This window comes from Prionailurus viverrinus, chromosome E3 (genome assembly GCF_022837055.1).
Source record: "Prionailurus viverrinus isolate Anna chromosome E3, UM_Priviv_1.0, whole genome shotgun sequence".
NCBI lineage: Eukaryota > Metazoa > Chordata > Mammalia > Carnivora > Felidae > Prionailurus > Prionailurus viverrinus.
In genome coordinates, this window is record NC_062576.1 from 4,799,379 (window position 1) to 4,822,411 (window position 23,033).

The window sequence follows — 23,033 nt, forward strand, 5'->3', positions numbered from 1 at the left end:
CTCACAGTCGTGAGTTTGAGCCCGACATCGGGCTCTGTGCTGACCGCTCAGAGCCTGGAGGCTGTTTCAGATTCTGTGTCTCCCTCTCTCTCTGCCCCTCCCCTGTTCATGTTCTGTCTCTCTCTGTCTCAAAAATAAATGTTAAAAAAACAAATTAAAAAAAAAAAAGCAGTCGCTGTTAACTTGAGTTTTGGCAGAGACTCAAAGGCAGGCAGGGTAACGGGAAAGTTTTACTATGGGGAGAAAAGGGAAGGTTTCCAAATGTCCTCATTGGCAGCTGATGGCAGGACGAAGCTGGAAGCAGGCTAGCTTGGGAGTGGGGCATCCCATGTGATGGGTTAGCGGGTGTATATTCAATGTTTTCTCTGGTTACTCCTGAGTTAGAAGTGAGGACAAACATTAAGAAAGCTGCCAGTCATTGATGAAGTCCTGGCCATTTGGGACTGTGACAGAAGTTATTGTTCAGCTGCCTGGATTGTTACTAAAGATAGCAATCTGGCTTTCTGCGCTGTTTATTGTAGACAGGGGAGTTGGTTTCTGCCTAGATGGCGGTGGTGATAGGTCAGAGTCCTATCTCGGTACATGGTCTGGCCGTTGTCCATTTGTATACTGACTATCTCGTGAGTGTAACTTGATGATTGTCTTACTCTGCCATGAGCTGCAACAATATTTGGGCAAGGGTTTGCTGAGACCTGAGACTATTTCAAGGGCTCTTCCAGAGTAAAAATACTGAGAAAGACTGCCTCTGATTCTGTGAAATGGGGATAATGATACCTATGCTGGGGACTGTCATGAGGACTAAAGGATTTAAGTTTGTTTGTTTGTTTGTTTGTTTTACAAAACCAGGTGCCCGACATGGAGCCCCTCAGGTAACGGACTTCTGGGCAGAGACATACAGACAGACCCAGGCTGGGCGCCCAAATTGGGGGGGGGGGGGGGGGGAGGACGGGGGCCATGACCGGTTCCTCAACACGGCGCAGGGCTGGGGGCAACCCGTCCGATCCGGTGGAAAGCCCCCGGGGCGGCCGCTGGCTGGCAACAACGCGGGAGAAGGTGCATTTGCCCACAACCCACCGGTGCACACGGCGCCCGCGGCGCAGCGCCTGCTGGCCCACACCTGCCGCCCCGTGGCCGGAAACGGCTGGGCCGCCGGCCGGAAGTACCTCACCGCGGAGTCTCCCGGGAGTTGTAGTTCCACCCAGTCCAGGGGCGTCTCGGCTGTGTCCGGAGGTCTCCCACAGCAATCTGCGCACTTCCGGACCCTTGGCGGGGTTCGCGTGGCCGGCACCTGGGACTTAGCCAGTCCTGAGGCTCCCGCTGCATCTGGGACTGACGATTCCCTCTGCCCCCGCGGTAGAGAGGGCACGTGTGGCAGAGCCACGGCTGCAGAGCTGGCGGGCCCTGGGAGGGGTGCTCTGCTAGGGGGGTCCGGTGGGCGGCTCTGTCTGACGTCTACTGGGGAGGGTCAGGGTTCCTGTCTGGTTTGGGGCGGGAGCTGTGGGCAGGCTGGTCTCATTGCTTTATAGCCCAGCGTCGTCGGAGCCCACCGGCCGTCCACAGAGGGCTTAGCGCGGTGGACCCGTGACAGCTTTGGCCCCGGTGAGCTGGGGGCCAGCTCTTTCCCGAATGGTCACCCTTCTTTCCCGATACTGGATTTGTTTCTGTCCCTTGACCCGGAGCTTTTCTGCCCGTCCAGGTCCCTGAACTCCACCTGGGTGGCCGGGCCTCCCGTGGGTGAGGAGGGACTGCTGAGGAAGCCCCCCCCCCCTTCTGTCCGACCCTCTGTCACTCCTTCGGACCCCACATCACAGCCAACGGTAGGCTCTGAGCTATGAGGGCAAGGAAGGAGGGAAGTGAAATGATTGGTATTTCAAGGATTTATGGTGTCGGTGTTCCTATGACCAATGTTTATTGAGTGTCTGGGTCAGGCAGCTGGTGTAGCACCGGGTTCCATTCTTGGCTAGAGACCTAGTGCGGTGTCGGTCCCCTGAACAGATAAGGGCCACCAAGGTGTGGGTGCTCTGATAATGACTCCTATCTATGGATGAATGGACACCAAGGAGGGAGGTCAGTTCCTGCTGGGGGAGGCACAACCGAAGATCAGATTTGAAATAAGGTCTCCATAGGTGAAAAGGGGCAAAAGGGTTGGGGTTAGGGAACAGCCTGTGCAAAAGCATGAAACCCATGGGTACTGCTGGATTTGGCACCATGGAAGAGCCTGGAAGGGGTGTGTGTGGTGAGACTGGAGGTGGTTCCAGGAGCATATCAACCCAGCAGCTGGGTTAAGGGGTAGGGACTGGGTCCTGTTAGTGCCTGAAGTGTTTTAGGCAAGGCAGGAAGTGTGGTTACATTGGTCTTTGGTGTTACTATACCGGCAGTGAGTGGAGTCGATGGAGACTGAGCTAAGGTAGTGAGAAAAGTAAGTAGGGGAACGTATCTCAGGTTTGTGAAGCCGCCAGCACGGGCAGGGGTGGGTGAAGGTGGGGCTGTGTGAGTGCCTCTGTCTGAATGCTGATCAAGCAGGGAGGAGATGATCAAGCAGGGCGTCTACAGTTCACTGTAGACTCTTCTTCCCCCGCACTAGATTAGGAGGTAGAGCCACAGTGAGGGTACCACAGTGATGCAGAGATGAGGGAGAATTTGTCTGTCTTTGAGGCTTTTTTGGTCAAGGTAGGACAGACAAGCTGGGGCAGGGAGGGGGGAAATGAAACCTGGTCTTGTAATTGTAAGTCTTAATGTTTTTTTCCATTATAACTTGAATTTGGGTCTTCTTGAAGGAGGTTTTTTTCAACCCATAACTGTTTCTTACTGTGTTCAATTAGTAACATTAGAAAAGACGTCAAATGTATATAGCAAAGTAACAAAAGGAAACTTTCGTAGTTATCATTTAGATTGAGCAAATGTTAAAAGTTTATTTGCTTCAGATCTTCTAAAGAACAGAAACCTTATACGTACCACCGGATCCCTTTTGATATCACCCTTCATTCCGTTTCCCTTCCTCTCAGGGTGACAACTCCCGAGATTACTTTATTCTTAGATGTTCTTTACTTCCTAGATAGGAATGTGGTCATAAACAATATATTATTTTTTCATTCGTTACATTTGCCTGTATTTCTTCTGCTTTGCCTTTTTCTTACTTATTTTTAGTAATTGTTTTCATCTATTCTAGATACAAAACCATTTATAGCTTATGCACATTGTGAAAATCTTAAGTAGTTAGTTTGGGCCTGGTGTTTTCTTGATGGGTATAATTCTGAGTACCGATCCATTTTATTTAATGTTTAGTGGGGTTCTTTTTCTGATTTCTGTTGCTTTGTCAATTTTAGTACTTTGTATTTTTCTAGGAAATTGTCCAGTTTAATTTCAGATTTATGGCATTAAATTGTCTATAGTGATCTCATAATTTAAAAACCTCTCTACTACATCTGAAATGGTTTCTTTTTTCCCTGTTTAAACATTGCATTTTTTTGAGTTCTCTTATTTTCTCCATCAGTCATACCTGAACTTAGTGTGTTTTATTAGCTTTAAATACCAACCAATTATGCTATTAGTTTTAATAAATCTTTTCCAAGAGCTGATTTTAGTTTTTTCTTTGTAATTTTTTATTTGGGTACAACTTCAGACTTCAGAGAAAACTCACGAGGGTAGAATAGTACAGAGAATTCCAGAACACCTTTCATCTAAATTTCTCAAGTATGAACATTTTGCCACATTTGTATGGAGGGAGGTCGAGGGATTTGCGAGCCGATTAAAGAAAAAGATGTCACCGTATGACCAGAAGTGCACGCGAGCTTTACTGAAGCATGCACGTTGGGGAGAGGTCCCTCGCAGCATGAGACCATCCAGAATTTGGGGCCCAGGGCCCACTTCCCAGGAGGGAGGTGGAAAGGATACCCCTGGGTGTCTCTGGGTCAGAGGCACTTGGGGTCTTGGTAGCCACATGGTGTATTTTATCTATGGCTACCGGATGCTAGAGTACAGTTTCAGGGAGTAGGGAAAGCAGGCAGGTTCCAGACGACTAAAAATCTGTTCGTATTGGGCTATCTTTAAAATGAATGCATGTGTTAACATCTGAGTTTGGTGCTGCTGGTCTTTTGAGCCAATGGTCTCAGCCTGCCAGGGGCCACTCTGCAGAGGCCATCGCTGGGTCATTTATACACAACTTGTTCCCTCTCTCCCTCTCTCTTCTCTCTCCTCTCTCTCTTCTCTCTCTTCCTCTCCCCTTGACACATATGGGTGTGTGTGCAAATACTTGGTGTGCATTTCCCAAAGACAAGGCTATTCTGTCACACAGCCGCAGGATAATGATCAAAACCAGGAAATTAGCGTTGAGACAATACTGTTGTCTAACCCATGTCTCATACTCAGCTATCACCTGTTGTCTCCGTAAGACCCTTTCTAGCTAAAGGAGATCTCGGATCATGCATCTGTTCTCCCATTTTCCTTTGTCGTCTTTTCTCTGGAACAGTACCCCAATCATTCGTTGTCTTTGCTAGCATTGACATTTTTGAGGAGTACAGGCCGGTTATTTTGTGGAACGTTTATCAATGTAGGTCTGACTAATGTTTCACCATGATTAGATTCAGGTAATACATTTGTGGCAGGCTTTTTCTTTTTTTCACCTGTTCTATTATTTCTTTGGTTTTGCCTTTTTAAAATCTCTGCTCCTACTTGCTTCTTTTGTGTTGCTTGGGTTTACTCTTTGCTGTGTTAGCCTCCTGCGATGAATGTTGTTAATTTTCAGATTTTGTCTAATCTGTATCTTAGGGCTGTGATTTAAGTGTGTGTTTGTAACTGTGCACCAGGTTTGATATGTAACATTTTTTGCAGCCATTGTTCTAAATAATTTTGCATTCTTCCTATTTTCTAGTTGTGTTGCTTTTGTGTTTAGAGAGCAGCATCTATGCAATACTGATTTAAGTAACTTGTTGAAGTTTATTTTTAGCTTTTTCGGATCAATTTTTAGCTCCCAGATGTGCTTAAAAGAAGAATGTATTGGGGCGCCTGGGTGGTGCAGTCGGTTAAGCGTCTGACTTCAGCCAGGTCACGATCTCGCGGTCCGTGGGTTCGAGCCCCGCGTCGGGCTCTGGGCTGATGGCTCAGAGCCTGGAGCCTGTTTCCGATTCTGTGTCTCCCTTTCTCTCTGCTCCTGCCCCGTTCATGCTCTGTCTCTCTCTGTCCCAAAAATAAATAAACGTTGAAAAAAAAAAGAAGAAGAATGTATATTCTCTAATCAAGTACTTTCTTGTGTCTGATCCAGTAGGTCAGGCTTTTAAATTTTTTCTTAATGTTTGATTTTGAGAGAGAGAGAAAAAAAGATGAGTGGGGGAGGGGCAGAGAGAGAGGGAGACACAGAATCCGAAGCAGGCTCCAGGCTCTGAGCTGTCAGCACAGAGCCCAACGTGGGGCTCAAACTCACAGACCGTGAGATCATGACCTCAGCTGAAGTCGGACCCTCAACCGACCAAGCCACCCAGGCGCCCCAAATGTTTATTTTTGAGAGAGAGAGAGAGAAAGAGAGCACATGTGCAAATGGGAGAGGGGCAAAGAGAGAAGGAGACACAGAATCCACAGCAGGCTCCAGGCTCTGAGCTGTCAGCACAGAGCCTGACATGGGGCTCCAACCCACAAATCGTGAGATATGACCTGAGCTGAAGTCGGACGCTTAACCGACTGAGCCACCCAGGCGCCCCAATAGGTCAGGCTTTTCAATTGTTATTCAGATGTTGCACACTCTTGGGGCGCCTGGGTGGCTCAGTAGGTTAAGGGTCTGACTTGATTTCGCCTCAGGTCGCGAGCTCATAGTTTGGCTCAGGTCATGATCTCATAGTTTGTGGGTTCGAATCCCGCATTGGGCTCTGTGCTGACAGGATTCTGTCTCCTCTCTCTGCCCCTCCCCTGCTCACTCTCTATTTCTCTCTCAAAATAAATAAATAGGTTTTTTTTTTTTTAAATGTTGTATACTCTTACTATTTATTTTTTGTATCCCGAATCCTCTAGGTTCTGTTCATGGCGATGTGGAGTTGTCTGTTTCCCCTCATGGCGTGTGTGTTCCACGTGTTTGAGCTGCACACTCATCACGCTCGTGTGTTGGTACGCACAGACCTAAGATCGAGTGGGCCTCAGCCCCTTGCTTTGTCTCTGCAGTGGGTTGTTGTTTCTGGCTTTTTGTACGTCTCGAAGTTTGATCGTTTAAATGAACACCGGGCCGTGTGTGTGGGAGTAGAGACCCTCTTGCTGTGCGCGGGGCTGGGAGGCAGGACGTCGGTGCAGTGAGCCTGGTCGGGCATTGCCGGCGCTCGCATTTGCTGTAGCTGTGGTTACGGTCAGGCCCCCGCTGGCTTCAAGTGTCTCTGCTCTGTGCTTAGGTGGGCCGCTTCCTGTCCCCCGCTCTGGGACCCGCCTGCCCCCTTCGCCCTTCTCCTCGTGCTCATGCCCCCGCTGGCTCCTCGGTGCTGCCCAGCCTGGTGGTGGAGGGCCCTGGTCCCCGAGTCTGCCCCTCCCGCTGTGGTAGGAGGCTCTGAGTCTGAGTCGAGGACATATGCCTGTCCCCTTCCCCTGGGACAGGGTGTTCTTCTCCTTCTCCCTGCCAGGTGCCATGGGTCTTAGCTGTGCTCTGGGAGCAGTGGGTCGTGCTGCCCTTCCCTCAGCTGCACAAGGCTTTGTTCCTCCACAGGGAAATTTCTAGGAGGATGGGGCTTCCCCGGGTTTCCCTGCCATGGCAGCCACTGCCCTCCTCCAGACCTCACCACCCAGGGGGTCTCTCCGTGGTCTCCCAGCCGTCTTCTTTCTCCTGAGCGCCCAGTGGAGAGCCACGGACCAGATTACCACAAATTCAGTGATGGAAAGCTGGGCTGGCTCAGTCGGAAGAGCGCACAACTCTTGATCTTGGGGTCGTGAGTTCGAGCCCCACGTTGGGTGTAGAGATCCCTTAAATAAAACTTTAAAATAAAGTAACACCCGCTGTCACCTCACAGCTCTGCAGGCCACAGTCCAGGGCCTCCCGAGGCCAGAGTCAATGTGGTGGATGGTGGGCCTCTTCCCCGAGCGGCTGGAGGTAGAGTCTGGTCTGGGCTCATTGGCGGAAGTCAGTATCTGGTGGTGTTAGGGCCGAGGCCCCCGATTCCTCGCTTGCTGCCAGCAGAGGTTTGGCTCAGCTTTTGCACGGGATGGCGAAGGATCCTTCTTGTGTTTCTCTCTCTCTGGCTTCCCCTCTGCCCCCATCAGAGGCAAATGTGCTGCTGATGTTTTCACATGAGTCTCACAGTGCCCTCTATCGTTTACAGGTGTTCTTAGTGTCTATTGCAAAGGCTTAGAGACAGGCCGTGACCAGGCAGCTCAGTCCTGCTGTGGATTCCAGCTCCTTCTAACCCCCAGACGGCCTCCAGGCGGGAGCTGAGCCTCCGGCCACGGTAAGTTCTCAGCAGGAGAGCAGAGCTTTGCCAGTTGGAGTTGGCCCCAGTCCTCAAGCCCCAGGCACCCCACCGATAGAATAATTCTTGGAAAGAAGGTGACCCGACAGCAGCAATCTACTTTGGAAGCGGGGCTCCCTCTCTGAGCTCCCTCTCGTAGCTTAGGGATAAAGTTGGAGGTCACAGAACGGGGTGGCTTCCAGAAAGTGTCCCTAAAACAGCTGAGGACGAGCTTGCTGACCGTGAATTTGGGTGATGCCATCGCATTAGGGGATCTGTCTAGGATTTGGTGGAGGGGAAGGTTTGCTAGGAGGAGAGGGGGTCCCCCGCTTTAAGGTTACGGAAGCACAAACGAGGGAAGGGATCCCCGCAACACTCAGGCGACCCCCGTGCGGATTTCTCTACACTCGGTGCCTTCACTGTCCTTCTCTACTGCCCCCCGGCCCCCCACTGCCCCTCACTCCACTGCTTGTGAGATGCAGACCGTCCTCATGTAGTCGAGGCACAAAAGTTGCTTTCTTAACCTAAGAGTATTTCATTTTTCCTTCTCATGTTAAAGACGAAAGAAAATGGGCGTGAGAGAGGTGTTCAGAGCCACCCAGCTTACTAGAGGCCGAGCCAGCACTAGCGCCCAGGGCTCCCGTCCGCCAGGGCCCGCCAGGCGGGGGCTTCCTCCTGGGCGCCTCAGTTCATCGCTAAAACCCGCCCCTTCCCACCTTCCACCCCTTCAGACCCTCTCATGGATCTCCTCTCCTCCAGGGGAAGGACTCTGGTAGGAGGTCATGGAGAGAAAACCCAGTAAGATGATATATGTATATTTTTATGAGATACTTAAACAGTGAGCATATGTTTATTGTCTAAAATAAATTAGAAAATGCCACTATTGTAAAAACAAACGAACACATCCTACCATGCAAAGGTCACCATTGTTAACATTTTGTGTATTTTGTCCAGAATTTTTTCTTTTTTTTTTTTTTTTTACAAAAACCCATTCCATGTGCTGAAATTGATGTAGACAAACAGGCAACAGAGCAAAGTGTCCCAGTGTCCCCTTTGACCACTGTTTTGGACCCACTCTATTGGGTCTGCCTTCCTGCACTTGTTCCTTGGGGTTCCTACAAGGTACCACAAACTGAGCTGCCTAAACAACAGACACGTGATCTCTCTTGACTCTCTTGACGTTAGAAGTGAAGGCGCGGGTGTGGCCCGTTCCTTGAGGCCCTGACTGGGGGGCCCGTTCCCGGCCTTTTCCCCGCCTTCTGGGGCTTTGCCGGCAATCTGTGCCCATTCTTGGTTTCTGCTGCATCACTCCGAGCTCTGCCATCATCCTCCCTGACGTTGTCTCTGTGTGAGTCCCTGGCCCCAGTTTCCCCCTTTTGTAAGGACGCTAGTCCTTGCTCCTGGACTGGGGCCCGCCCTCATGACCACACCGTCACCTGATCATTGACAAAGGCTCTGTTTCTAAAGAAGGTCACATTCTGAGATATTGACGGCTAGGATCCCCAGCAGAGTTCAGCCCAGAACACTCCGCTGCCAGGATGACATCTCTGGTAACCCAAAGGGGTCCTGTTACTTGAGGCTGTAATAAGGAACAGTCTCTCCTGGCTTGCTGGCGGGCTAGTGAACATCTCACTGCCACATCCGGGTTCTCTCTCTCCCTGTGGATCTGCAGCTCTCCACTTCCCCCCACCCCCCCATGGAGGGCCTGTGATCTCTTCTGTCTCTGCTCCTCCTTAACCCTTCCTTCTCCTCACTGGACCACTTCTTTCTCCACCAGGGGCAGGGGTGGCGAAGGGGAAATGGAAGAGAAGTGACACAAACATTTCCTTGCTTGTTGCTTCCGGTAGCTCTCCCCCTGCCCAGCCATCTGTCCTTTATCACGCGGGAGGCCGCGTGATGGCTTTGTAGGGGTGCAGAGCATGTGGCACGACTAGGGGCTCTCTGGCAGACCTCTGTGCCCGCTCCTGGCTCAGCGCTCTTGCTTCCCAGGGCTGGCTCTCTGTGTCCCGCAGGCAGCCTGCTCTCTCCCCATGTTGTTCAGGCTCCCCTAGCTTCCTGCCCCCCACGTGGCCCCGGGGAACTGCATCCTTGTTCTAACACAGGCAGGCCGTGCAGGTGTCTCACATTCCTGCCCCCACCCCCCACCCCCGCACCTAGCCACCACGGTGGCCTCTGCCGGCTTCTCACTTCCAAGAGCTCCCTCCTGCCGCTGGGCTCCCGCATCTGCAAAGCTTCCCCCAGAACGCTTGCGCCCCCCTCTGTTGAACCACCACGTGCCCAGGTGTTTCTGTAGCTGGGTACGCGTCCAGCCTGGGGAGCCAGGTTACTCCCCCACTTTTGCCGGCTCAACTGTCCCTCTTGTCTTGGGAGGGGGGTAAAACACCATGTATCTACGTCTTCAGTAGTGCCCCTCCCTGCTCCTTCGCTCTTCCTTATCCGAAGGAAGGTGTCCGTTAGGTTGGGTCTGCCAGCTCCTCCAGAGAATTTGGGGTGTCTGGGAATTGAGCTAAAACTTCAGGTACCCGGGGAAAATACCACCCATCTCTGCCTGTTACCCATCTGTGAGTCATGTGTTTGTGAATTTCATAGCTTCCTTTTTATTAATTTTTTCCCCACTTACTGGTGTTGCCAGAAGCTAGTTCTTATCAGATATTCTGTAACAGTTTAAGTTGATTCATGGCATGGCATGCTTTGATTGTGTCATAATTGATTAACCAATCTGTTATTTTTAAGCACTTAGGTAGTCTCCAATTTAAAAACCAAAACCAAAACTCCCTCGGAATTCTTTATGGAGTTTCTGTAATTCTAGAGTTTGAGCGTCTCTGCAGACTTCTTGGACCCAACTCCAGTGTGTGTCTGTCCTGAGTAGGAACATTCCTAAGACCAACCTCGTGTCTGTTCAGGAGAGAGATAGGTGTGGGGTCCCGTTGATGATTCCAGCCACAGTAAACTTGCTCCTGAACCTTCATGTTCCTGTCCCCTGGCCAAATGAGGAAAGGAGGAGGAGGGCTCAGGAGAAGCCATCAGATCTTGTCCCATGTTTGGTAAGTGGCAGAGCCAGACCGGGACTGCTTCCCGGGCAGAGGCCAGCACAGCCGAGCCAGGGCGGTTCTTCCTGACAGTGAACGTGGACAGGCTGCAGGTGGAACAGAAGCACAGGGGACCCAGCGGGTCCGGGATGGGATTGAGGGCCCCGCCAAGTAGCCCTCAGCTTGTCTCAGCTGAACTCCATTCATTGGACTCTGCCCTTCCAGATCCCATTGTTAGATTTTCCTGTGAGTTGACCCCAGCGTCTACCAGGGGCAGGAGAGGTGACAGAGGTTCGGGTTCGAAGCTTCATAGGCTACAGATATTTTAAAAATAACTTCGGTACACATAGTACCAGTTTGTCCTAGAAGAGATTAGGAAATTCATCTAAGTACAAAAAAAAAAAAAAAATGTTCAGTGGTCATTACCTACCTAGGGCTAACTGCTGCTACCTTTTTGCCTTGCATCATCTCAGAGATCTATGTGAGTGTGTGTGTGTGCGTGCGTGTGTGTGTCCGTGTGCATGGGATCAAATAGTCTTCGGCCACCTTTTTTAATTATCCCTATGCTATCCAATAAAACCGTTTTTTCCATGATTTTGTTTTCATTAGCTACATAACGTTTATTTCCCTTTGGAGTAGTGTTTTATTTAACGGGTCCTGTGTAGATGGATATTTCGTTATTTTCTGGGTTTTTTTTTTTTTCAGAGTTTTAACGAACTATAATAAACACCTTGGCGACTAACTCTTCGCCTGAACTCATGATTGTTTCTTCAGAATAAATTTCTATTCAATTTCTGAGTCACGAGGGGAGGGGTTAGTAAATTGCACATTGACTATGGAGACACAGACATGAGTGCCTTAAGTAGAAAAGGAGAATCCAAGTTGAACCCTCGCCAGGTCGGGTCCCCGTCACTCTCCAAGGCGTGGGCATTATGTGATGTCCTCGGTGGGGGGAGGGGGGGAGGGGAGCCTGTCCTCCCCCAGGCCTGGTGGGGGGGTGGCAGCAGTTGATCCAGAGGCCCGGGGCAAGCTTGACCTCTCACGTCCTCTCCCCTGCCCTCCCCTCCCCATCTCTGCTTACACAGGTGTCTGCTTTCCCCCGCCCAGCAGGGAAGGACCATGTCCCAGGTGAGTGTGGCATTTCTTTTTACCGCACTGTGCTTTCCCGGGGACTTGGGGATGCTTCTAAGAATGCAGCCAATAAAATACTAAAAGCAGGACCCAAGATCACTGAGGATGCAAGGCGAGTGGAAAATGGAGGCCACGGGGAGGGCGGGGTGGGTGCGCTGCTGAGGCCGCCACAGTTCTGAGGTGCCCGGTGTCTGCCATTTCTGGCACTTAAAAAAAATACATAGTTTTTTAATGTTTATTTTTGAGAGAGAAACAGAGTGTGAGTGGGGAAGGGGCAGAGAGAGAGGGAGACACAGAATCCGAAGCAGGCTCCGGGCTGTCAGCACAGAGCCCGATGGAGGGCTCAAACCCACGAACCGTGAGATCCTGACCTGAGCCGAAGTCAGACGCTTAACTGACTGAGACACCCAGGCGCCCCTCTGGCACTTTTATTTCTTTTATTAAAAATTTTTAAAATGTTTAAGAGAGAGAGAAAGCCATCGGGGAGGGCAGAGAGAGGGAGAGACAGACAAGCCAAGCAGGCTCTGCACTGTCAGCACTTAGCCCCACGGGGCTCAAACCTACAAACCATGAGATCATGAGCTGAGCTGAAATCAAGAGTCGGACACAACCGACTGAGCCACACAGGCGCCCCAGACGTTTCCGGCACTTTAAAGAGGTTCCATCCAACATAGGATTTGTGTTGTCTGTTTGGGACAAGCACGTCCACGTCCTAGGAGAACTAAAGCTGTTTCCAGTATTAAGAAGGTTCCAGGGTTGGCCTTGGGGTGTGAGGTGTCACAGGCAGGGTCCTGTCTAGTGATGACAGTGAAGTGGACACAACAGTGAGTCTGGACTCTCCGTTGGGTGTAAGCAGTGGGTCTTACGGCCGTGCAGAATCTGTGATGCTGGTTGTTTCAGGGATCAAAATACTCCGTTCTGCGTAAACTGCCTTGTTCTTTCACACTGACCCAGATGAAACCCTGCATTGTCCAGAAGAACAGACGAGTAGCGTGTTCTTCAAATTATCTTCTGTAATAGTTTTTTGACACAGATGGAGAGCAAACAGCCCCGTTTCAGACTTTGGTGGGGGCGGGGAGGGAAGATGGTCAGCGCGCTCTCGGCCTTTTGTTCTGGAGTCTGAGCGTCTTTTCACCACTCGGACCTCACGCTTCTGCCCTTGCCCTGGGCCATCGTTCTCTTTGGACGTCAGTGACGTCATTTGCTGCCGGCCTGTCTGCATTCTCAAATTGGACCTACACGGCCCCTCTCTCTACCGTGAGCATGAACGTGAAGTGTGCTGGCCAGAATCCTTCAAGTGACAAGAGCCAGAAACCCAGCTAGAGCTAGTTTAGGGCCAACCCCAAATCTAGGCCACACCTGGCCTGGTACTCAGGGACAGTCACACCTAAGAATGCAGGCGTCTCCCAGAGTCTCTCTTGCCCCTTGTCTGTGACTTCCTTCTCTCATACCGACTGCATCCGTGTGGCCAGAGATAGGCATGGCCCACACCTCTCTTGCGAGGTCTGCCGTAGAAAGGGACCAGGTTCTGTATTGTGGAGCCAGTTTGCACAGTCTTTGGGAGAGATGCAGATTTGGGCCAGCTTAGTTCGCGGTTAGGGCTGAGAGTGTGTCAGTGGTGGGGCGCTCCCAGGAGCTTGGGGTGCCGGAGGGAGAGAGCTAGCCCCAGAGGAAGATGGGCCTCGTGGACAAACATTACAGCTCTCCACTCCAGGAAGAAAAACATATTCACAGGGTCTTGGTTTCTGGCTTGGGGACCTGTCTTGATGAGAGTGTCTGTGCCTAAAAAGCTGGATGTTTGGTACCAGAAACATCTGGGAATGGGACCAGTATGAGAGGTCCGAACAAGATGGCAGCTCCGTGGCCTCAGAGGAGAGACGTGGGCCGTGACGTGAAGCTGTGAGACCCATATTCAGGGCCCGGGTTTCCTCTGTGCCTCCTAGGGAAATTTGTTCTTTTGTAGGAAACCAGTCTTCACCGGGAACTTCTTAGGGTCATCCACAACAAAGATAGTGACAATAAAAGGTCTAAGCTCCACCTGTTGAGCACTTAACATGTCGCCATTTCATGAATACCTGTGAGATGGGTATTATTAACCCCTCTCCCATTTTACAGCTGAACACACACAGGCTGGAGGCATTAAGCAAGCTGCCTGGGATCTTGCATCTATTAGGTGATGGAGTTGGGATGTGAATGCAGACAGACCTAGAACTGGGCCCTCAGTGATGGAGCCACACTGTAGTTTTCTCTGGCGAAAACGCAGCCCCGGCAGAGAAATTCAGTTGTACCCTCTACAGTACAGACTTGCACTGTCCAATATGATAGCCACCAGCCACGAGTGGATACTGAACCCTGGTGGCTAGTGTGGCTGGAGAACTGAGTTTCTCATTCACACTTAAATTTTAAAAGGGAATCAGAGGAAAATACTTTCCCATTAAACGCAACTTTATGGGGGCACCTGGGTAGCTTAGTCGGTTAAGCATCGGACTCTTGATTTGTCTCAGGTCATGATCTCACGAGTTGTGAGTTTAAGCCCCGCGTCTGGCTCTGTGCTGACTGTGGAGCCTGCTTGGGATTCTCTGTCTCCCTGTCTCTCTGCCCCTCCACCCCCCTCAAAATAAATATCAAAATATTAAACACAACTATGTTTTTACAGGACTATATTTCATGAGAGTGAAATTGAAAACATAGTGTCTGAGTTGAGATGTACTGTAAGTGGAAAATACCCACCAGGTTTTGAACATATGGTATGAAAAAGAAGAATGAAAAGTATATCAGCAATTTTAAAATAATTATATATTGAAATGATAATACTCCAGATATATTTGGCTAAAAGATCTTATCTAAATTGTCTCCTTTTTTACTTAAATGTGACTATTAGAAAATTTTATCTAAGCCACTTTATTGAGGTGTGATTGACCTGCAAAACTGTGTGCTCACAACTCCAGAGGAGTTTAGATAAGTGCACAGCCGTGAAACCACCACCACCGACTTAATCCATCACCTCCAAAAGTTTCCTCCAGCCCCCTTTTTAAATATCTGTATTTTCTTTTTCTTTAGTGGTGGGAGCATTTAACCTAAGATATGCCCTCTTAGCAAATTTCTAAGGGTGCAGCGCAACGTGGCTCATTGTGACACTGCTGTGCATCTTCAGAACTTACTCCGCTTCCGTAACGAACACTGAACCTCTGACTAGCGCCTCCCCCTTTCCCTGCCCCTCCCAGTCCTTGGTAACCACCGGTTCTAGGAGTTGACCACTTGAGAATCCTCATAAAAGTGGAGTCACACGGTATTTGTCCTCCCGTGTCTGGCATATTTCACTCAGCATATGTCAGGTTCACCTGCTTGTCGCAAATGAAAGGATTTCCTTCGCTCTCCTGGCTGAGTAATGTTCCGTGGTGTGTGCCCACCCCACGACCCGTTCGCCCACGGCTGGACACTTCGGTTGTTTCCATCTCTTGGCTCCTGTGGATAATGCTGCGAGGAGCACGAGAATGCACATATCGCGTTGAGACCCGCATTCAGTAAGATCACGTCATCTTCGAACAGAGATACGTTTATTTCTTCCTTCCTGATTCCAATGTGTTTTATTTCTTTTTCTCGCCGGATTGCTCTGGCCGGACTTCCAGTACTGTGTTGAATAGGAGAGGCAAGAATGGGTCTCCTTGCCTTGTTCCAGATCAAGGAAAGCTTTAGAGGGAAAGCTTTCACCACTGAGTATCATGTTAGCTGTGGGCTTTTCATAAATGGCCTTTATTGTGTTGAGGTAAGTTCCTTCCATTCTTGGTTTGTTGTGAGCTTTTAATCTTTAAAGGGCATTGAAGTTTGTCAATTTTTTTGTGTGTGTGTGCGGCTGTTGAGCGGATTATGTCATTTTTATCCTTTATTCTGTTAACGTGGTGTCTCGTATGGATTATCATGTGTTGAACCATCCTTGCATCCCAGGGACAAGTCTTACTTGGTCGTGGTGTCTGATGCTTCTCATGTGCTGTTAGGTTTGATGTGCTAAGACTACCTTGAGGATTTTTGCACCTGTGTTTACCAGGGATCCTGGCCTGTAGTTTCCTTTCTGTGTGGTGTCTTTAGTTTTGGTATCATGGTGATGCTGGTCTTGTAGAATGAATTTGGAAGTATTCCCTCTTTTTCTGTTTTTTTTTGGGGGGGTATTTAAGAAGGATTGGTAGTAATCTTTAAATTTTTGGTAGAATTTGCCCATAAAGGTCCTGGGCTTTTCTTTATTTGGAGCTTTTTGGTGACTTCTTCATTCTTTTTGTTAGTGCTGTGCTCAGGCTTTCTATCAATTCAGTATCGGTAGGTTTTTTTTTTATATTTTATTGTATTTAAAAAAAATTTTTTTCTTTAACATTTATTTGTTATTGAGAGACAGACACAGAGCGTGGGCAGAGGCGGGGTAGAGAGAGAGGGAGACACAGAATCTGAAGTAGGCTCCAAGCTCTGAGCTGTCAGCACAGAGCTCCACACGGGGCTCAAACTCAAAAACTGCGAGATCATGACCTGAGCTGAAGTCGGTCACTTAACCAACTGAGCCACCCAGGCGCCCCATATTTTTAAATTTTTTAAAAGTGTTTTATTTATTCTTGAGAGAGAGAGAGGCAGACACAATCCCAAGCAGGCTCCAGGCTCTGGGCTGTCGGCACAGGGCCCAACACAGGGCTTGAACTCACAAGCTGTGATTTGAGCCCAAGTCGGACGCCCAACCAACTGAGCCACCCAGGCACCCCAGGTTTTTTTTGTTTTGTTTTGTTTAGAATTGTGTTTTCTTCTAGGTTGTCCAACGAGTTGGCATTGAACTGTCTGTAATAGCTATTATCCTTTTTATTTCTGTGGCATCTGCTATAATGTCTCCTCTTTCATTTCTGATTTTATTTATTCTAGTCTTTTTTTTCTTAGTCTAGCTAAGGGTTTTTCAGTTTTATTTCAAAAAACCAGCTCTTCGTTTCATTTTTTCTGTTGTTTTTCTATTCTGTTTCATTTATTTCTGTTCTAATTATTATTTCCCTCTGCCAACTTGGGGTTTAGCTTTTCTTTTTCTAGAGGTGCAAAGTTAGGTTGTTTGAGATCTTTCCTTTTTGAATGTAGATGTTCGTTTCTATAAATGTCATTCTTAGTGCTGCTGTTGTGGTATCCTGTAAATTTCAATCTGTTGTGTTTTCATCTGTCTTAAGATATTTTATAGTTTCCCTTTTGATTTCTGTGACCCAGTAGTGTTTAAGAATGTGTTAATTTCCAATATTTAAAAATTTTTCCCTTTTCTGTTGATTTCTTGTTTCATTTCATTGTGATTGGAAAAGATACTTAGAATGATTGCAGTCTTCTTAATGTTAAGACTTGTTTTGTTAGCTAGCCTATGATCCACCCTGGAGAACGTTGTGTGTGCTCTCAACAAGAATGAGTATTCTGTTGCTAGTGGGTAGAATGTTCTGTAAATATCTTCAAGGCCTATTTGATCTGTAGTGTTGTTCACTTCTGAAGTTTTTGTTTTTACTGATTTTCTGTCTGGATGACTATTGAGAGTGGGTATATAAGTCTCTTACTGTTATTTCATTGTTGTTTCTCCCTTCTGATTGGTCAATGTGTGCTTTATATATTTAGGTCCTTTTGATGTTGGGTGCATATGTATTTAAAACTGTTGTATCTTGTTGAAGGGACCATTCTGAAGTTATAGAAGGACTTTGTCTCTCATGACGGTATGTGATTTAAAGGCTGTTTTGTCTTTTTAGGTATTGCCAGACCAGCTCTCTTCTGATTACCATTGTATGGCATGGGATATCTTTACCTTGTTGCTTTCACCTACTGTATGTCCTGAAATCTAAAGTGAATGTCTTGTAGACAGAAGTTGGTTGGGTCTTTTTGTTAGGGAAGTTGAGTTCATTTACATCTAAAGTAATTATTGCTAGGTAAAGACTTATATTGCCACTTGGTTAATGGTTTTCTCTTTGGTAGTTTCTTTGTTCCTTTCTCTTACTCTTTTGTCTTTATTGTGGTTTGAGGATTTCTTATAGTGATAGGTTTTGATTCTTTCCTCTTTATTTTTGTGCGTTATAGATTTTTTTTTGTCGCTACCATGAGGCTTACATTGAATATTTTTACAGTTCTAGAAGTCTCTCCTAACCTGATAACTTCAGTCGTATGTGGAAACTCTATACTTTCTCACACACTCATACTTTGATATTTATGTCAGATTTTATTTCCTTTTATATTGCTTTTCCATTAATAAATCTGTGATTATAGTTGTACTTTTGCCTTTTAACTTCCATACTTCTGTTAAAAATGATTTACACAGTATTACGGTATTCAGTGTAAATTAATTTGTTGTTTTGGTCCTTAGTTCATCCAGAGAGAAGATGAAGGAGAAGGGGAAGGAGAGCCAAGCCCTGTTCTGTATCTGTGGAATCCTTTCTGTCCTTTCCTCTTGGTGCTCCCTTAATTTTGACCATGTCTTTGCTTATAATTGTGCCCTAATTTTATTTATTCATTCCCTCCTGGTGATTTCCCACCTTTTTCTACATCGGTCATCTTTTGTCCCTCCCCTCCCTAAAATACCATCATAGGCATCCCCATTGCCTATAGGAAAAAAAAAACAAAACCTTTGCCTTGTGCATTTGTGCACATGTGCCGTCTCTCTCTCTCACACACACACACACACATCCATGCAGTAGATTCTGTATTGTCCCTCCCAAGTATTTGCAGTGTCTACCAGATTTTTCTGTGACTCCTTGCCCTCTCTAATGCCGTGCCTCTTGGACACACGGTTTATCTTTCAAGATCATTCTCCAGGGCAGCCTCCAGTGAGGCTTCACTTGACGTCAGGACCTTGAACATGACTGCTGTCTTTGTGTCTGCTCCTTCTGTAATATACTTCCATTGCAGCCTGAGGTGTGATCGCACCACACGGAAGTCTTCTGTCCATCTCGCTCCACCAGGGCTCCAGGTGCCTGCTTCCCGCCCCTCCCACCCCCCCCCCCCACCCCCCGCAGCCCCAGGCGGAATACCGTCAACATACCAAATAGTCTGTAGATGCTTGCACGCCGAATGAATGGATGAATGACTGAATGCAGATCCAGGAGTGAGATCCTTTCTTAGGATCTTTTCTTTTCTGTCCCTGGAAATGTAGCACAGAGTTAGGGGCATGCCAAGCTCCCTAACTTACTGTGGGGCAGTCCGAAGGCGCTAAGAGCCCTCGCCTCTGAGCCTTGGCCGCAGAACTCTGCCAAGTATTTCAGGTTCATCGGGCTCGTGTCATTCCAGGGCTCATTGTCCTTCCGAGACGTGGCTGTGGGGTTCACCCGTAAGGAATGGCAGCATCTGGACCCCGCTCAGAGGATGCTGTACCGGGATGTGATGCTCGAGAATTACAGCCACCTGGTCTCAGTAGGTGAGGAAGGCTTCCTGCATTTCCCGATGAATGTCTTTTCTCAGTTGTGTAAAACCTCTGAAATGTTTGGCCTTGGGTGTCCGTTGTCTGCAAGCCTTGCTGTCATCCCACTTGCGTTATTCGTGAATTTACCTCCTGTGTGAAATAATCCATTCTCTGGCCGACGTGTAAAAGTGCGTTGTGCCCCCTGCTTCCTTGGATGGCCCAGGCGGCTCAGCCCAAGTCCTGTGACTTGTTCTCACAAACAGGGTGTCAGGTCACCAAACCGGCTGTGATCTCAAGGTTGGAGCGAGGCCAAGAACCATGGATGGAGGAGGAAGAACTCGTCAGATGGAGCTTTCCAGGTGAGAGGGGGGCAACGGACACACACTGGGCTGCAGAGCAAAATCTCCTGTGTTTGTTTCAGGCAATTGTTCTCAAAAGCCTTGGATCTTTGCAAGTAGCTGTGGATATTTGGTCCAAGGCCTTGAGATGCCCACATGACTCCTGCTACCTCCACACATCCCACTGCCCGACAGGATTCCTCCTCTTTCCCTGGCCTTTAGAGAGAGGCATATTCTGCTTTCATTCTTTCATTCCACCCTGCCGTCCCCATCTGAGACCTTGCTTGCTCAGTTTTTCTCTGGAATCTTCAGTCTTAACACTTACCCCATGGTTATGAAACAGGCTTTCTCATGTTTTCAGGGATTTGTAGATTCCCGCTATTAAAATTTTTTTTTTTTATTTTTGAGAGATACAGAGACAGCACGAATGGGGGAGGGGCAGAGAGAGAGAGGGATTCATAGAATACGAAGCAGGCTCCAGGCTCTGAGCTGTCAGCACAGAGCCCAACGCGGGGCTCGAACTCACGAACTACGAGATCGTGACCTGAGTTGAAGGTGGATGCTTAACTGACTGAGCTGCCCAGGCGCCCCTCCCCCTATTTTAAAATAACTTATGTTGTGCCACTCATTTTTGTCTTTTACTGTGAAATGCCTCAGAAACTTTCTTGCTCCCTTTTATATGACTTTAGATTCCTCTTCTTTCCTAACTACAAAATATGGCCCCATTTTGCCTAATGGGATAGGAATGGCACTCCCCCCACATGCATCCTAGTATAATCCCACGGTGGATACTGACTCCCTCTTTCAGGACAGGGGCCTTTTATCAAGCTTTTGTTCAGGGCATACCAGAAATCAGCTGGGGGCTTTAGAAATACCACCTGCCTGGGTCTCAGCCCAGAAAATCCTCATGGGGAAGATTAGTAGGCATTGATTCTGTCCCTTAGGAATTCAACACTGGGGCTCAAGGAATTTCCACATTTCTAAACCAAGAAGCTCTGTGGTTGCACTGGGTGTGGGTTTCATGGAGGTGAAACCACGGATAGTGGGTGATTTAAAATGTAAGGGAACCGGGGCACCGGGGTGGCTCAGTGGGTTAACTGTCCAACTTTGACTCAGGTCATGATCTCATGGCTCAGGAGTTCAAGCCCCGCATCAGACTCTGTACTGACAGGTTGGAGCCTGGAACCTGCTTCAGATTCTGTGTCTCCCTCTCTCTCTGCCCCTCCCCCACTTGCACTATCTCTCTCTCTCAAAAATAAACATAAAAAAAATAAAATGTAGGGAAGGGGCACCTGGGTGGCTCAAAGAATGGAACTCTTGATATTAGCTCAGGTCTTAATCTCAGGGCCATGAGTTCAAGCCCCATGTTGGGCTCCCCTCTGGGCCTGAAGCCTAATTAAAAAGAAAAAAGAAAAAAACCTAAATGAAGACAAAACCAAATGAGGATCTAAGCACAGGATGCAGAACCCAACATTTAAGAATCTCAGAGGAGGGGCCACAGTGATGTGGATACCAACATGCCCGAGGAATGGTGCTGTGGGGAGGCTGGTCTGTGGCCAAGTCCATCAGACATCTGGGAAGTATCTCATTTTTTCCTTTCAAAAGCCAATGGATGAGGGTATGTTTGTAGATTTATAACTGTGGTGATTGAATCTGGGCACTTAGGTCTGAAATTTATTCTTCCTCCTGTTTCTGATATAATTTTATTTTTTTGCTGGGGGGGCCTGGGTGGCTTAGTCTGTTAAGCATCCAACTTCGGCTCAGGTCCTGATCTTGCAGCTTGTGGGTTCAAGCCCCGCAGCAGGCTCTCTCCTGTCAGCCTCGAGCCTGGTTTTGATCTGTTTTCCTCTCTCTTTGCCTCTCCCACAGTTCTCTCTCTCTCAGAAAATTCAAAGTAAATAACATTAGGGACACCTGGGTGGCTTAGTCGGTTAAGTGTCCGACTTGGGCTCAGGTCATGATCGCACGGTTCACAGGTTCAAGTCCCATGTCAGTCTCTGTGCTGGCTGCTCAGAGCCCAGAGCCTGCTTCAAATTCTATGTCTTCCTCTCTCCCCACCCCTGCCCGCTTGTACTCGGGCTCTCAAAAATAAACACTAATAAGATTATTTTAAAAATTTTACTGGGGGGGGGGGGTGTAGGCAGAGAGAGAGAGAGAGAGAGAGAGAGAGAGAGAGAGAGAGAGAGAACACGCGAATCCCAAGCAGAAAAGTGCAGAGCCCGATGCGGAGCTTGAACTCACCAACCCCTGAGATCACAACCTGAGTGGAAACCAAGAACCAGATGCTTTACCCCCTGGGCCACCCAGCTGCTCCCGGATATCATTCCATTCTGTGGCACGATTCTGGAAACACAAACCCATTCAGGTCATGGTATTTTTTTGCCCCTAGAAGCAATTTTGCAAGTCGACGGCCACGCAGGCAGACGGCGGGAGCACCGAGCCACACTTCGGCGGAGCGGCGCCTTCCTGGACGGCCGGGAACCGACCGAGAGAGGGCCCCGGGCATCCATCCGCCAGAAGGCAGACCTCGATCCCTCACGACGGCAGGGATGCGCCTGTGACTCGTGTGGCGCGAGTCTGCCGCGTCACGGAGACGGTAGTCCCACCGCCTACCTGGCCCGGAGGCGCTTCGAGTGCGACGGGCAGGGGAACGTGTTTCTCTACTCCAGGCCCGACGGCCCGGCTCCGGGCGCGCGGCCGCGGCAGTGTGAGCGGTGCGGGTGGCCGGGAGGCCGGGCCCGCCGCGGGGAGCCCTTCCCCTGTGAGGCGGCCGTGCGCGCCGATCCGCGGCCGCACGCGGGCCCCGCGGCCCCCGAGGCCGGCCTCTCCGGCCGCCTGGGCTGCCGAGAGCCGCCCGGCGGCCCCGCGCCGCCCCCGGGGTCCGGCCCATCGCTGCCCGCCGCCCTTCTGGCCGGGGGGAAGCCCTACAAGTGCTCCGAGTGTGACAAGGCCTTCTCGCACAAGTCCCGCCTCGTCGAGCACCACCGCTCGCACACGGGCGAGAAGCCGTACGGCTGCGGCCAGTGCGGCAAGGCCTTCTCCCGCAAGTCGTGCCTCCTCATCCACCACCGCATCCACACCGGCGAGAAGCCGTTCGGCTGCGGCGAGTGCGGCAAGGCCTTCTTCCAGAAGTCGCACCTCATCCTGCACCGGCGCACCCACACGGGCGAGAGGCCCTACGAGTGCGGCGAGTGCGGGAAGGCCTTCTCGCAGAACTCCTGCCTCATCATCCACAGGAGGACCCACATGGGCAAGAAGCCGTACGAGTGCTCCGAGTGCGGCAAGACCTTCTCCCAGAAGGCCAACCTCATCCGCCACCACAGGATCCACACCCGGGAGAAACTGCACGGCTGACGGGCACAGCCGCCGTGGGCCTCCCTCCCGCGTCCCCGCACGTCTGGGAACCAAGGACAAACCTCCGCGTGTCCCCCGCGCGCACCACCCTGCAGCGGGAAATCCGGTGCCCCCGCGGGAAGACAGCGCGACCGAGGGGAAGCCCCTCCCTGGACCGTAGCGAGGGGAGGGTGAGGACACTCTAGAGCCACCTGTTTTTACAAGAGCTGCCTCATGACAGAGGGGATCGCTGTGAATTCACTCTGGTCGTTGAGCTTTCGAGTCTGTAAATAAATGTAATCATTTAAGACAACAGCTGTGAGCAACATGGGAGCAGTCCCTGGGACGGGGGCATTTAGGGGTTATGTTCCCAACGATGCTGCATAGGAGGAATTTTATTTGTCAACCG

The 23,033-nt window shown here is 49.5% G+C and overlaps 1 protein-coding gene across 1 annotated transcript; it reads left to right on the plus strand.

The window, feature by feature from the left end:
- The first annotated feature begins 1,208 nt into the window (after nt 1-1,208).
- Nucleotides 1,209-22,645, plus strand: LOC125154658 (zinc finger protein 300-like). Its single transcript, XM_047839194.1, has 8 exons — nt 1,209-1,817; nt 6,001-6,093; nt 7,287-7,412; nt 10,316-10,456; nt 11,527-11,569; nt 18,842-18,968; nt 19,217-19,312; nt 21,681-22,645. Exons 4-8 carry the CDS (start codon nt 10,380-10,382, stop codon nt 22,643-22,645), a joined length of 1,308 nt encoding a protein of 435 aa, XP_047695150.1. The 5' UTR covers nt 1,209-1,817; nt 6,001-6,093; nt 7,287-7,412; nt 10,316-10,379.
- The last annotated feature ends 388 nt before the right edge of the window (nt 22,646-23,033 follow it).

What these genes read in the sequence shown, in the direction of transcription:
- LOC125154658 (XM_047839194.1), top strand. Translation starts at nt 10,380, where the DNA reads ATGTTCCTGTCCCCTGGCCAAATGAGGAAAGGAGGAGGAGGGCTCAGG. An exon ending in CAGATCTTGTCCCATGTTTG is followed by an intron (nt 10,457 to 11,526) that starts GTAAGTGGCAGA and finishes CTGCTTACACAG; the next exon opens with GTGTCTGCTTTCCCCCGCCC. An exon ending in CAGCCACCTGGTCTCAGTAG is followed by an intron (nt 18,969 to 19,216) that starts GTGAGGAAGGCT and finishes TCTCACAAACAG; the next exon opens with GGTGTCAGGTCACCAAACCG.